We start from the raw sequence: 14,182 nt of genomic DNA, 5'->3' as shown, positions 1-14,182 counted from the left end.
AAGATAGTGACTTCATTTCCTTCAGATACATACCCAGAAGTGGGATTGCTAGATCATATGGTAGTTCTATTTTTAATTTTTTGAGGAAACTCCATACTGTTTTCCATAGTGGCTGCACTAATTTACATTTCCACCAAGAGTGTATTAGGACTACCTTTTCTTCACATCCTCACCAACACTTGTTATTTTTTGTCTTTTTGATAGCCATTCTGACAGGTATGAGGTGATATCTCATTGTGGTTTTGATTTGCATTTCCCTAATGATTAGTTATATTAAGCATCTTTTCATGTATCTGTTGGCCATCTGTATGTCTTCTTTGAAAAATGTCTATTCAGGTCCTTTGCCCAATTTTTAATCAGATTATTTGGTTTTGTTACTATTGAGTTGTATGAGTTCTTTATATATTGTGAATATTAACCCCTTATCTGATATATGGTTTGCAAATATTTTCTCCCATTCTGTAGGCTGCCTCTTTATTTTATTGATTGTTTCTTTTGCTATGCAGATGTTTTTTAGTTTGATGTAGTCCCACTTGTTTATTTTGCTTTTGTTGCTTGTGCTTTTGGTGTAATATCCAAAAAGTCATTGCTAAGATCATTGCTGAGGAACTTTTCCCTATGTTTTCTTTTAGGAGTTTTACAGTTTCAGGTCTTATGTTTAAGTCTTTAATCCATGTTGAGTTAATTTTTGTGAGAGTAAAACCGTTTCAATGTAAAAATATTGGAAAATACGAAGAAAACCATAAAAATTATTTGATATCTCACAACCCAGAAATATCCACTATAAATATTTTTTCTTCCAGTTTTATTGAGATATAATTGCCATACAGCACTGTATAAGTTTAAGGTGTGCAGCATAATGGTTTGACTTACATACATCATGAAATGATGACCACAATAAGTTTAATGACAGCCATCATCTAACACAGATACAAAATTAAAGAAATAGAAAAAAGTTTTTCCTTGTGATGAGAACTCTTAGGATTTACTCTCCCAACAACTTTCCTTTATAACATGCAGAAGTGTTCGTTATATTCACCATGTTGTACATCACATCCCTAGTGCTTATTTATCTTGTAACTGGAAGTTTGTACCTTTTGACCACCTTCGTCCAATTCCCCCTCCACCTCCCACCCCCAGCCTCTGGTAGCCGCAAATCTGATCTCTTTTTCTATGAGTGTGTTTAGTTTTGAAGTATAATTGATCTACAACACTGTGTTAGTTCCTGTTATGCAACAGAGTGATTTGATATTTTTATACATTTCAAACTGTTCACCACGATAAGTCTACTTATGATGTGTCACCATACAAAGATATCACATAATTATTGGCTACTCCCCACACTGTACATTTCATACTCATGACTCATTTATTTTGCAACTGGAAGTTTGTACCTCTTAATCTCCCTCACCTATTTCTCCCACCACCACCTGCCCAGCAACTACCTATTTGTTCTCTGTATCTATAATTCTGTTTCTGTTTTCTTAAGTTTGTTCATTTGTTTTGATTTTTAGATTTCACATATAAGTGAAATCATGCAGTATTTATCTTTCTTTGTCTGACTTATTTCATTTAGCGTAATACCCTCTAGGTCCATCCATGAGGTCACAAATGGCAAGATTTCATTCTTTTTTATGGCTGAGTAATATTCCAGTGTGTGTGTGTGTGTGTGTGTGTGTGTGTGTGTGTATGTGTGTGTGATCTTCTTTATCTATTCATCTATTGATAAGTGAGCACATAGGTTGCTCACATATCTTGGCTGTTGTAAATAATGCTACAGTGAACATAGGGGTGCATGTATCTTTTCTAATTAATGTTTTGTTTCCTTTGGATAAGTATCCAGCAGTGGAATTGCTGGATCATCTGGTAGTTCTATTTTTAGCTTTTTGAGGAACCTCCATACCGTTTTCCATAGTGGCTGATCAATTTACCTTCCCACCAACAGTGCCTAAGTGTTCCCTTTTCTCAACACCTTCACCAACAGTTATTATTTGTCATCTTTCTGATAACAGCCATTTCTGTTGGCACCTCTATGTCATCACTGGAAAAATGTCTATTCAGATCCTCCACTACTAATATTTTCACATACTTCCTACCATCTTTATTTCTGTGCTTTGTGCATTTATATAAAAATGGTAGCATAGTGGTGTACAATTTTATGTATATGTCCTCTATTTTTCACATATTATAATATGAATAGTTTCCCATATCACTGTATATTGTACAAAGAAACCATTTAAAATTACAATACAACATTGAAATTATATGGGTATGCCATAATCTATTTAAGATTCTGTCATTTGGACATTTACATTATTTCTCCTTTTTCTAACGAGTATTTTTATGAACATGATTTTAGATAAATATGGTGTCCAAGCTTATGATTATTTCTTTAGGATAGATTCCAACAAGAAGTACTAAGGGTTTAAAATGCAGATAACTGCACAGAATGATTATGCCACTGTAGACTTCCACAAGAGTCTGTATTCTTCTAGCCTTTAGCCAGAATTATTCTTTTTAAATTATGCTACTTGGATAAGTAAAAGATGTTATCTGGTTGTTTTATTTTGTGTTTCTTAAGTACTGGTGAAGTTCAACCATTATTCATGTTTATTGGCCATTTGTAGTTCCTTTGAGAATTGAGCTTTGTAATATTTGCTCGTTTACATTAGTATTTATTATTTTTCCAAATGATTTATATGAACTCTACATGTTAAAGATATCAACCTCTTTTTTTAACCTTATTTCATTCTAAGAAAAACTTTTGTTTCACATTTGACTATCTCAGTGGTATCTTAAAATTGGTCTCAAATTGAGACCACTACCAATTAAATTTTCTGTTTAAGGTCTTTTTTGCCTAAGGTGGACCATAACATAGTATTTATTCAGCTTGCAATCCTGTGTGAATACCAACTTGGTTCAAATTTTGAAGGAAGATTTTCTGCCTCTCTTTACCCTTTGCCGTGGTTGAAAATCATGAGTTTCCTTGTGGCCCCTGGTAGGTTTATGGAGGATGTAACCCTTGGGATCCCAGGTTTAGTGAGACTCCTCCATGAGATTCCCCATGTTGGGAGTTTTTGCTTTCTTAGTAGTGTATAAATAAATGGTGCATCAGTGGCATCCTCAACTCCATGAAATATGGTGTGAGTTGTGAACCTTTCCAGTTTGTATAGTTCATCATGTTTTTAATGTAACAAGTCTTTTACTTCTCAAGTAGTCAAATCTGTTTTTTTCCCATTTTGATTTCTTAGTCTACTTTTTATAGCATCTTTATTAGGTATAATTCACATACCAGGAAATTCACCCTTCTAAAATGTGCAATTTGGTGATTCTTAGTATATTCACAAAGTTGTGCAAACATTACCACTATCTAATTTTAGAACATATTTATTACCCTGAAAAGAAACCCCATATCCATTAGCAGTTACTCTTCATTCCTTCCTCTTCCCAGCCCCTGGCAACTACTCATTTATTTTCTGTCTCTATGGATTTGTCTATTCTGAATATGTCATATAAATGGAATTATACAGTATGTGGCCTTCTGTGTTTGGCTTTTTTCGCCTAACATGATGTTTTCAAGGTTTAGCCATCTTGTAGTACTTTATTCTTTTTATTGCTGAATAATATTCCATTGTATGGATTTAACACATTTTGTTTATCCTCTCACTAGTTGATGGTTATTTGGGTTGTTTACATTTCTGGCTATTGTGAGTAATGCTGCTATGGAAATTCATGCACAAGGTTTCTGTGGACATATGTTTTCATTTCTCTTGGGTACATACCCAGGTGTGGAAACACTAGGTCAGATGGTAACTCTATTTAACATTTTGAGGAACTGCCAGACTCTTTTCCAAAGCAGCTACCCAATTTTGCAATCCCACCAGCAATGTAAGAGGGATCCAATTTCTCCGCATCCTCACCAATGTATGTTACTGTGTGTCTTTTTCATTTTAGACATCTAGTGAGTATAAAGTAGTATCTCAATGTGGTTTTGATTTGTGTTTTTCTAGTGACTAATGATGTTGAACATCTTTTTATGTGCTTATTGACCATTTATATCTTCCTTGGAGAACTGTCTATTCAAATACTTTGCCCATTTTTAATTAGGTTGTCTTTTTATTGTTGAGTTGTAAGAGTTCTTTATATATTCTCAGCACATGTTTCTGTTATCAGGTGTATGATTTACAAATATTGATTTAATTTATAGTATATGGTATGAGGTAGGGTCCAAATTCATTCTTTTGCATGTGGATATCCAGTTGTCCCAGCACCATTTCTTGAATGGTCTCTTCTTTCCCCCATTGAATTATCTTGGTTCCTTGTTGAAAATCAGTTGTCCACAAATATTAGGACTAATTTCTGGATTCCCCCAGGTTGGTCAAGAACCTGCCTCACATCCTGAGTCCGTGCCTCCCTGAAGGTCACCACAATTTACTCAGTCACCCAAACCAGACATGCAGGCATCAAGCTTTGTCAAAGCTTAACCACCCACATGCAGTCACTCACCAATACCTAGTCTCACCTGGAAATATCAAGAGTTCGTCCCCTTCTTTCACAGTGCCTCTCCTAATTCAGCCATTGTGATTTTTATGGTTTTGGTTTGGGCTTTTTTTTTTTTTTTTTTTTACATAAAGTTGTGGCCCTCATGTTCCTCTCTTACCTCCAGTCATATCCCCTTCCAATCCAACCTCCCCCAACCCCAGCCAGAGGCATCAGTTTAAATCTCCTCTTGCTAATTTCCTATTTAAAACCCTTCCATGCTTAAAAAAACATTTTTTCTTAATAAAAACTCCAGTGTATTTCCTAGTACGCAAAATCCTGACTTCGCTTCTGAGTCCCTGTGTGATGTGGCCTCTCTTTCCCTCGCCGTGACTTCTCTCACACCCATTCCATGCTCTACCCTACCCTCAAGCCTCCAGCAGCTCTGAGCACCCTGCAGTTACCCCTAACATTCCAGGCTGCCTCCACATCCGTACATGTTCTTGTCCCTTTGCCTGTAACGATCTCCATCCTTCCCCTGGTCTTCCTTCACATCTCAGCTCAGATGATGCTTCCTTCATAGCAGTTACCATACTCTGCCATAGTAAGCTGTTGTTCTAGCTCCCCCACTTGACTTTGAGTTCCTGAAAAGTAGGGGCTGTGTTTGGTTCTAATATATATTCCCAGAAGCTAGCACATTTCCTGGCACATTGTAGGCCCTCGATCATTATTTGATGAACAATTGAATGAATGAATGGACTTTTCATCTACTACCAGCTTTCCAAAGGGTAGCCATTTAATTAGTAAAGTTAACACTTTAAAATACAACTTCCAGATCCTTTATCAACTATGATTAAGTTAAAGCCCTTAATTCCTACAGTCATACTTTCCTTTTTTTTTTTTTTTTTTTCTGATTGTGAAAGTAATACATGTTTATTGTAGAAAGTTCAGGGGAAAAAATACAGATTGAATTACAATAATGAAAATGCATTACCCAGAGAAAGTCACAATTTAAACTTGTGAATATAAATTTCCAAATGTTTCACTAAGCACATACACACACATTCACACACCCCTTCTGTTGTGATTTTATTTTAAAAAATAGTTTATTACTCATGTTAGCTAAGTTTTACTGCAGCAATAAATTAACTCGATTCTCAGGGGCTCAATAAAACAAAGATCATTCCTTGTTCAGACTTTCCCAGCACAGGTTGGCAAGGGGCTCTGTTCTACTCAACCATTCAGCGACAGGCATACTTTCTTTGTAGGTGAAAACTTCCCCTCCCCTCTCCTACCCCCAAGAAAACAGTACTTGGTCTTCAAGTTTATTTTTTTAAATCAATTTTTTAGCCTTCTTAAATCTGTTATCCCACCCCAGAATTAAGTCATGCTGTCAATGTAATAATGTTTGCAAAATCCTATAATTCTTTTTGCAAATATTAGTCACCGTAATGTTGGAACCTCACTGAAATTCTCTGCCCAGATAATGTGTCTAGAGTACTAAAACTTAGTTTCCTGAAAAGAATAGAATAGTACTGATACATCAATTAGTTAAAAATCAACTGTCCTAAAATTTCAGAACAATAGTTAATTCATTCAACCAACATTTGAGCACCTGTTACGTACCTAACACTATGCTAAGCATTAATAATATAGAAAGCTTTTTTTAAAAAAAATTAAATTCCCTCGGTAATTTCATGGTCCATTTTGGGTCAGGGATTGGAACATGTAAAAGATTTATAATGTAATAAAGCAACTGTTAATAGAGTTTTTGCATAGGCTACTGTAGGTACACAAAGGGAAATAAAACCAATCTTCCCAAAGAGAGCTTCACAGAGAAAAGAATATTTAAATTAAGTCTAAAAACTATAAGCCAGCATTTATTAGGAAGAGAGGCAAGAAGGGCATCTCAAGTAGAAGGAGCAGCATGTACAAAGGCCCAGGGGTAGGAATGAACATGGAGGTTCAGGGGATGGCAGATAGGTGAGCTGAAAAGCAGTCAAGGGTAGGAGCAGTTGAGTAGCAGGACGTAGAGCTGGAAATGGACACACGATACCTGTCACCATTATTTAGCCAAAGACAAATCCAGGAGTTTCTGTGGACAAAAGAAAGTAACCAGCAACCCAAACCATCCTTTGAGATTTTCCAGTCAAAACAATTCCCTGATTAGGTGCTCACCTCCTGGTGGCGGTAACTTTCCAAAGTCTCCACAGCCCAGCCAAGTCCAAACACAACAGCTCTGGGCTCTGGAGAAGAATGAGCTTGGCTCTTTGCTTGATGTTTTATATATTCTCTGAAGACCACGCCCATTTCCTCCAAGTGATAGAGTTATCAAACCTTAGGAAAGGTATAGGTGCACATGATTAGATTTTTACAGAGTTGAAAACACACCCTGATGCCAATGATTGACATCAAACCTTTTGAAACCTGTTGAATCCAATTGCCACAACCCAATCTCTAGTATAAAAAAAAAAAGTCACAACTTGAGTTCACATTTGTAATCCATGAAATTGTTGTTTGGAAAATAAATGATCTCCCCAAATATGAAAACAAAACAAAAAAAAGCAAGTCCCTGAGGTATTCAATTTCTGCAAGATTCAAGTCCTTATCCACTGAATGAGGCTCAGATAATTCCTTTAAGGAAGATTCACCATTTAAGACAAAAGTAAAGGCTTTCTTTAGGTGCCATCTGGTCCTGGCAGGGGTTTGTTTTGGGGTCTTCTCTGCTCCTCATTGTATGTGATGCTGATAATGAGCAAAGAGCTATTTCTTTGGGGGGCTCTTGGCCTTTGGTCCATGATAAGCCACACAAGTACAGACAGTTCTCTGAGCATCTTCCCCTCATTCACTCTTCCATGATGCTGCCAGCATTCTTCTGATCCTAGTTGTTTCTCAGTTTAGAGAATTAGCACTGACCTAAGAACTATGCGATTCTCAAACCTTTTGGTCTCAGCGCCACTTTACACTCTTAAAAATGACTGAGGACCCCAAAGAGCTTTTATTTATGTGGATTATAGCTGTCTATATTTAACCTATTAGAATTTTAAATTGAGGAAAATTTTAAATATTCATTCATTCTTACAAGGTACCAATAAAAAAATTGCATGTTAACATACATCAATATTAACAAAAAAGTAAAAAATTTCTAACAAAGTAATTATGAAAAATAATTATGTTTTCCAAAACAAATAATTGCACGGGAAAAGTGGCATTATTTTATATTTTTTCAAATCCCTAATTCTGGCTTAATAGAAGACATCCAGACCCTCATGTCTGCTTCTGAATTCAGTCTGTGGTGATACCACAGGTCATGTAGCATCTAGAAAACTCAGGAAAGAATGGGAGTGAGGAAGATAAATAACTTCTTAATATTGTTAAGAAAATAGTTTTAACATCACAGACCTTCGAGGCGAGTTTCAGGGATTCCTAGCAGTCCCTGAACCACATTTGAGATCCTCTGACTTAGAAATTTTAAAACACAGTTGACCCTTGAACATCACAGGGACATTAGGAGTGCCAAAACCCGACACAGTGGAAAATTCACATGTAACTTAGAGTCGGCCCTCCACATGTGTGCTTCCTCAGCATCCGAGGATTCAACCAACCCCAGATCATGTGGGACTATAGCATTTGGTATTGAAAAAAATCCATATATGAATGGACCCACACAGTTCAAACCTGTGTTGTTCAAGTCAACTGTACTAGATTGAAAGGTGAGAGTTGAGAGTTTATGAAAGCTAGCAGATAGAATATTAAAGCCAAAGCCAGCGTATGGATAATTACTTCACACCTGTAAAGCAAGTGTGACCACTGTTTTGATGGGATGAGGAGTTTAAAAAATGACACATTTGGTCCACTTATTTGCCACTAAAATCCATTTGATCAGTTTTTAAGCATTCGAAGTCTCCTCCCTTCAAAGAAAAACAAACTCTAGTTTTATCTTATTCCCCCCTCACTTTAACCAGAAAATAGAATGCCGAAGAGCTAGGAAATGAACCACCAGTTAGACAACTTCAAACAAAGACACCTGGGATTTCATGGTTTCTAGCTCTGTGACCTTGAGCAGGTCACAATTTTTCTGCCCTCAGTTTCTGGACCTATAAAAGGGCCTACCTCCCTCAGATGACCGTCTGGATAGTTTGAGATAAGGAATGTGAATGCTGGCTTCCAAATTCTCAAGCCTTCTAAAATGTTATTGATTACGATTATGTTATTATGGTTATAAGACTGCTCACGGGACATATAAACCTTCCCTTCTCTTTAAGTGGAGAGATTGCGCTCTATTCTTTCCTCATTTGTGTGTCCCAAAGTCCTTCTCCAATTAAGTTCTTACAAGCTGCTGATGGGATGCCCCTGATGAGCAGTGTAATCTAAGCTCTGAGATTCCCAAGGCTGAACACAGTCACTGTGATGCATCTGCTGTCAGGTTATCCCTATATGCAAACCTCCAAAGGAAGAGAGACACTGCTAACACCAAGTTCAGGGGAAAGCATAAAGAGGTCTCAACCTCCCTCTCCCTCTGCCCTCCAAGAAAATTCTCTAACAGTGTTAAGCAAGAAGAATGATTGCAGCATGGAGAAAATATACATGGGGATGGTCTGGCTGCAGCTGAAGCAGCTCCCACTGACATATCAGAAGTCAAGTCCCAGCCTTCAGTGAGCGTGATTGATGGTGAAGTACACTTGCCTTGGTTCAGGTTCCCAACACACTTCAGAAGTTATAGAATGCTGTCTGGACAAAAATCAGGAGTGAATTATACATCTGAAGTAACCATGACCTAGAAAAGACCCAAAGGCAGGAAATTTCAGTGGAAAGTCACTGAAAGAAAAAAGCAACCAGAAGTAACTTGGCTAAATTGGGTAACATGAGTATAAGATTAAACATTGGCATGTTTAGAAATTCCCAGTCCCAAGTTAATAAAACTGGGGTCATGAGAATTCTCCTTACTTTACCATCTGCGCTTATCAACCCACTCAACCTCTTCCCAGCCCTAGAAAAACATTGCTTGGAGGAGGAAATATAATTCTGCAGCAGCATTTGAATTTCACCTCAAATAAGACTATATTTCAACATCTGGAGAGAGATCTCAATCCAAATTTATTCTAAGCTATTCTGATTTAAGTCAAATCATTTTGGACAAATAAAATTGGCAAAACATAGTATCATCTCCCTTTCCTCATGTATATAAAACAAAGCATCTTGCATCCTACTGAAATAATGACTAAAATCTTAATAAATCATGAGTAAAATTTTAGTTTAATAAATAATATATTCATGTGGTTTTACAATAACTATAATTGTCTCTCCTTTTCCTTTTTCTAGCTTTGAAGGCCTCACCTTCTAAAAAACGGTGCAACTCCATTGCCGCCCTGAAGGCAACCTCACAGGAGATTGTGTCCTCAATTAGCCAGGAATGGAAGGATGAGAAGCGTGATTTGCTGACCGAAGGGCAAAGTTTTAGCAGCCTTGATGAAGAAGGTAAAGACATGGAACTTAAAAAAAGAAAAGAAAAAAGTTCATGTGATTTTACTTGTATAAATAATGTAAACTCACAGTAGAAAAATGAGAAAGCACTTTCTCTAGGAAACAAAGTCTCTTAACTAATTTTTAAAATGATGTTTACAGTATGACACAGTTAATGTAAAATTTTTACAACACGTAAACAATACTGTATATGGTTTATGGTAAAAAAAATTAAAACAGACTAAAATATTCAGAAACAAAGATCTATAATCCCACTACCTGAAGGTAACACATCTGAAAGTTTTGGTGTTTTTACTAGTAGACCTTGGTCTGGGCTTGTATATATATTTTTTTCAAACATACACACACATTATATACATATACATACATACATACACAATGTAACAGTGAATTACCAATTTATTTAGGTCCTCTTTAATGAGTTTAATAAAAGTTTTATCATTTTCTCCTGGCATGTCGTATATTCCTACCTTTTGTTAGATTTATTTCTCAAATGGTTATAGAGATAAAGACAAAGATACGTATCTTCTGTCTTTTCAGGTAATGTGTATATATATATATTTTTTTTTTTTTTTTTTCTAAATGACAAAAATGATTTAATGGAGTGGCTGGGGTTTCTGACAAATACCAACCTAAAAGGCCAAACAAAGAGTCATTCCCAAGAGCATCAACTTTGCAGGTTACCCTCGATTAATTTCATCAACCGCCCATCAGAAATCTGTTGCAAAGGCTCTGATGGCAGATCACCATTTGGGCAGACCTTTGGAAAGAAAGCCTCCCGTTTCCTCTGGCTCAATTTCTGCCTGCATCAGGGAACTACAGAAGTTAAATCTGCACTCAGTAAGAAAGGGCGTGTCTGAATCTCAGTGATACTTGAGCGTCTGAGAGAAACTCTGTTCTCTATTTCTATTTCACAAAGGACCCATAATGCATGAAGCTGACAAAGCAATGATTAAGGCTGAGCTTCCTACAGCCTCAAACAGTGTTGCTTAAATTGGGGATTTGGGGAGGCCACCAAAATCCCGCCCAAGTGTTGACCTTTGGCAGAGTTTCTCTTCAGCACCACTCTCTTCTCTTTTTCTCTGGTGCTGGGGAAGGAGTCTTGGGCTTAGAATGATCTGACATACGTTTATTGAGTGCCTACTGTGGGCCAGGCACTGTTTTAGGGTCTTGAAATTTGGCTTCAAATCCAAGATCCACCAGTCTTAGCTATGGACCTAGCTGTGGACCCTTAATATCTGAGCCTCACTTTCCTCATCAGTAACTGGGGCTAATTGTGCTACCTTCTTCACGGGGATATTTTGATATTTCACGTGGATAATATACAGCATAGAACCTGGCACAAAGTAGGTGCTCAATAAGCGTTGCATTTAATAGGATCTGTTTCCAATACCCCTGGAAAACTCCTCCCACGTTGGCACCTTTCGAGACTATTCAAAGCTGCCTCATCCAGGTGCTCCATATTCTGAGACAATCAACCACTATCACACTTTTGCATTAAAGAACATTCTGGAAAACGAATGCAATACAGCGTTAGTATTATTTAAAGAATGGCTTAATAAGGTACCTTCCCAGAAATGTTTGGGTGTAAACTTCCACTCATCCTTTTTTTTTTTAACATCTTTATTGGAGTATAATTGCTTTACAATGGTGTGTTAGTTTCTGCTTTATAACAAAGTGAATCAGCTATACCTATACATATATCACCATATCTCCTCCCTCTTGCGTCTCCCTCCCACCCTCCCTATCCCACCCCTCTAGGTGATCTCCCTGTGCTATGCAGCTGCTTCCCACTAGCTATCTATTTTACATTTGGTAGTATATATAAGACCATGCCACTCTCTCACTTTGTCCCAGCTTACCCTTCCCCCTCCCCATGTCCTCAAGTCCATTCTCTATGTCTGCGTCTTTATTCCTGTCCTGCCCCTAAGTTCTTCAGAACCTTTTTTTTTTTTTTTTTTTTAGATTCCATATATATGTGCTAGCATACTGTATTTGTTTTTCTCTTTCTGACTTACTTCACTCTGTATGACAGGCTATAGGTCCATCCACCTCACTACAAATAACTCAATTTCATTTCTTTTTATGGCTGAGTAATATTCCATTGTATATATGTGCCACATCTTCTTTATCCATCTGTCGATGGACACTTAGGTTGCTTCCATGTCCTGGCTATTGTAAATAGTGCTGCAATAAACATTGTGGTACATGACTCTTTTTGAATTATGGTTTTCTCAGGGTATATGCCCAGTAGTGGGATTGCTGGGTCATATGGTAGTTCTATTTTTAGTTTTTTAAGGCACCTCCATACTTTTCTCCATAGTGGCTGTATCAATTTACATTCCCACCAACAGTGAAAGAGGGTTCCCTTTTCTCCACATCCTCTCCAGCATTTAATGTTTGCAGACTTTTTGATGATGGCCATTCTGACCAGTGTGAGGTGATACCTCATTGTACTTTTGATTTGCATTTCTCGAATGATTAGTGATGTTGAGCATTCTTTCATGTGTTTGTTGGCAATCAGTATATCTTCTTTGGAGAAATGTCTGTTTAGGTCTTCTGCCCATTTTTGGATTGGGTTGTTTGTTTTTTTTGATATGGAGCTGCATGAGCTGCTTGTAAATCTTGGAGATTAATCCTTTGTCCGTTGCTTCATTTGCAAATATTTTCTCCCATTCTGAGGGTTGTCTTTTCGTCTTGTTTATGGTTTCCTTTGCTGTGCAAAAGCTTTTAAGTTTCATTAGGTCCCATTTGTTTATTTTTGTTTTTATTTCCATTTCTCTAGGAGGTGGGTCAAAAAGGATCTTGCTGTGATTTATGTCATAGAGTGTTCTGCCTATGTTTTCCTCTAAGAGTTTTATAGTGTCTGGCCTTACACTTAGGTCTTTAATCCATTTTGAGTTTATTTTTGTGTATGGTGTTAGGGAATGTTCTAATTTCATTCTTTTACATGTAGGTGTCCAGTTTTCCCAGCATCACTTATTGAAGAAGCTGTCTTTTCTCCATTGTATATTCTTGCCTCCTTTATCAAAAATAAGGTGACCATATGTGTGTGGGTTTATCTCTGGGCTTTCTATCCTGTTCCATTGATCTATATTTCTGTTTTTGTGCCAGTACCATACTGTCTTGATTACTGTAGCTTTGTAGTATAGTTGGAAGTCAGGGAGCCTGATTCCTCCAGCTCCATTTTTCTTTCTCAGGATTGCTTTGGCTATTCGGGGTCTTTTGTGTTTCCATACAAATTGTGAAATTTTTCGTTCTAGTTCTATGAAAAATGCCATTGATACTTTGGTAGGGATCGCATTGAATCTGTAGATTGCTTTGGGTAGTATAGTCATTTTCACAATGTTGATTCTTGCAATCCAAGAACATGGTATAGCTCTCCATCTGTTTGTATCATCTTTAATTTCTTTCATCAGTGTCCTATAGTTTTCTGCATACAGGTCTTTTGTCTCCTTAGGTAGGTTTATTCCTAGGTATTTTCTTCTTTTTGTTGCAATAGTAAATGGGAGTGTTTCCTTAAATTCTCCTTCAGATTTCTCATCATTAGTGTATAGGAATGCAAGAGATTTCTGTGCATTAATTTTGTATCCTGCTACTTTACCAAATCCATTGATTAGCTCTAGTAGTTTTCCGGTGGCATCTTTAGGATTCTCTATGTATAGTATCATGTCGTCTGCAAACAGTGACAGCTTTACTTCTTCTTTTCTGATTTGGATTCCTTTTATTTCTTTTTCATCTCCAATTGCTGTGGCTAAAACTTCCAAAACTATGTTGAATAGTAGTGGTGAGAGTGGACAACCTTCTCTTGTTCCTGATCTTAGTGGAAATGCTTTCAGTTTTTCACCATTGAGAACGATGTTAGCTGTGCGTTTGTCATATATGGCCTTTATTATGTTCAGGTAAGTTCCCTCTATGCCTACTTTCTGGAGGGTTTTTATCATAAATGGGTGTTGAATTTTGTCGAAAGCTTTCTCTGCATCTATTGAGTTGATCATATGGTTTTTCTCCTTCAATTTGTTAATATGGTTTATCACATTGATTGATTTGCGTATATTGAAGAATCCTTGGATTCCTGGGATAAACCCCACTTGATCATGGTGTATGATCCTTTTAATCTGCTGTTGGATTCTGTTTGCTAGTATTTTGTTGAGGATTTTTGCATCTATGTTCATCAGGGATATTGACCTGTAGTTGTCTTTCTTTGTGACATCTTTGC

At 37.0% G+C, this 14,182-nt stretch overlaps 1 protein-coding gene across 6 annotated transcripts in view; it reads left to right on the top strand.

Annotated features, from left to right (window-relative positions):
* The window catches only part of PIP5K1B (phosphatidylinositol-4-phosphate 5-kinase type 1 beta), a 571,896-nt gene that overhangs the window by 405,929 nt on the left and 151,785 nt on the right, over positions 1-14,182 (top strand). For all 6 annotated transcript variants that reach the window (XM_061200361.1, XM_061200362.1, XM_061200360.1 and 3 more), the window contains one exon: positions 9,802-9,957. In XM_061200361.1, the coding sequence (XP_061056344.1) occupies positions 9,802-9,957 (156 nt within the window). The remainder of the gene's footprint in view (positions 1-9,801; positions 9,958-14,182) is intronic.

The sequence above is a fragment of the Eubalaena glacialis genome, chromosome 9 (genome assembly GCF_028564815.1).
Source record: "Eubalaena glacialis isolate mEubGla1 chromosome 9, mEubGla1.1.hap2.+ XY, whole genome shotgun sequence".
NCBI classification, from domain to species: Eukaryota; Metazoa; Chordata; class Mammalia; order Artiodactyla; family Balaenidae; genus Eubalaena; species Eubalaena glacialis.
Note: the sequence above shows the minus strand (reverse complement) of the source record. Positions and strands in the feature narration are given on the sequence as shown.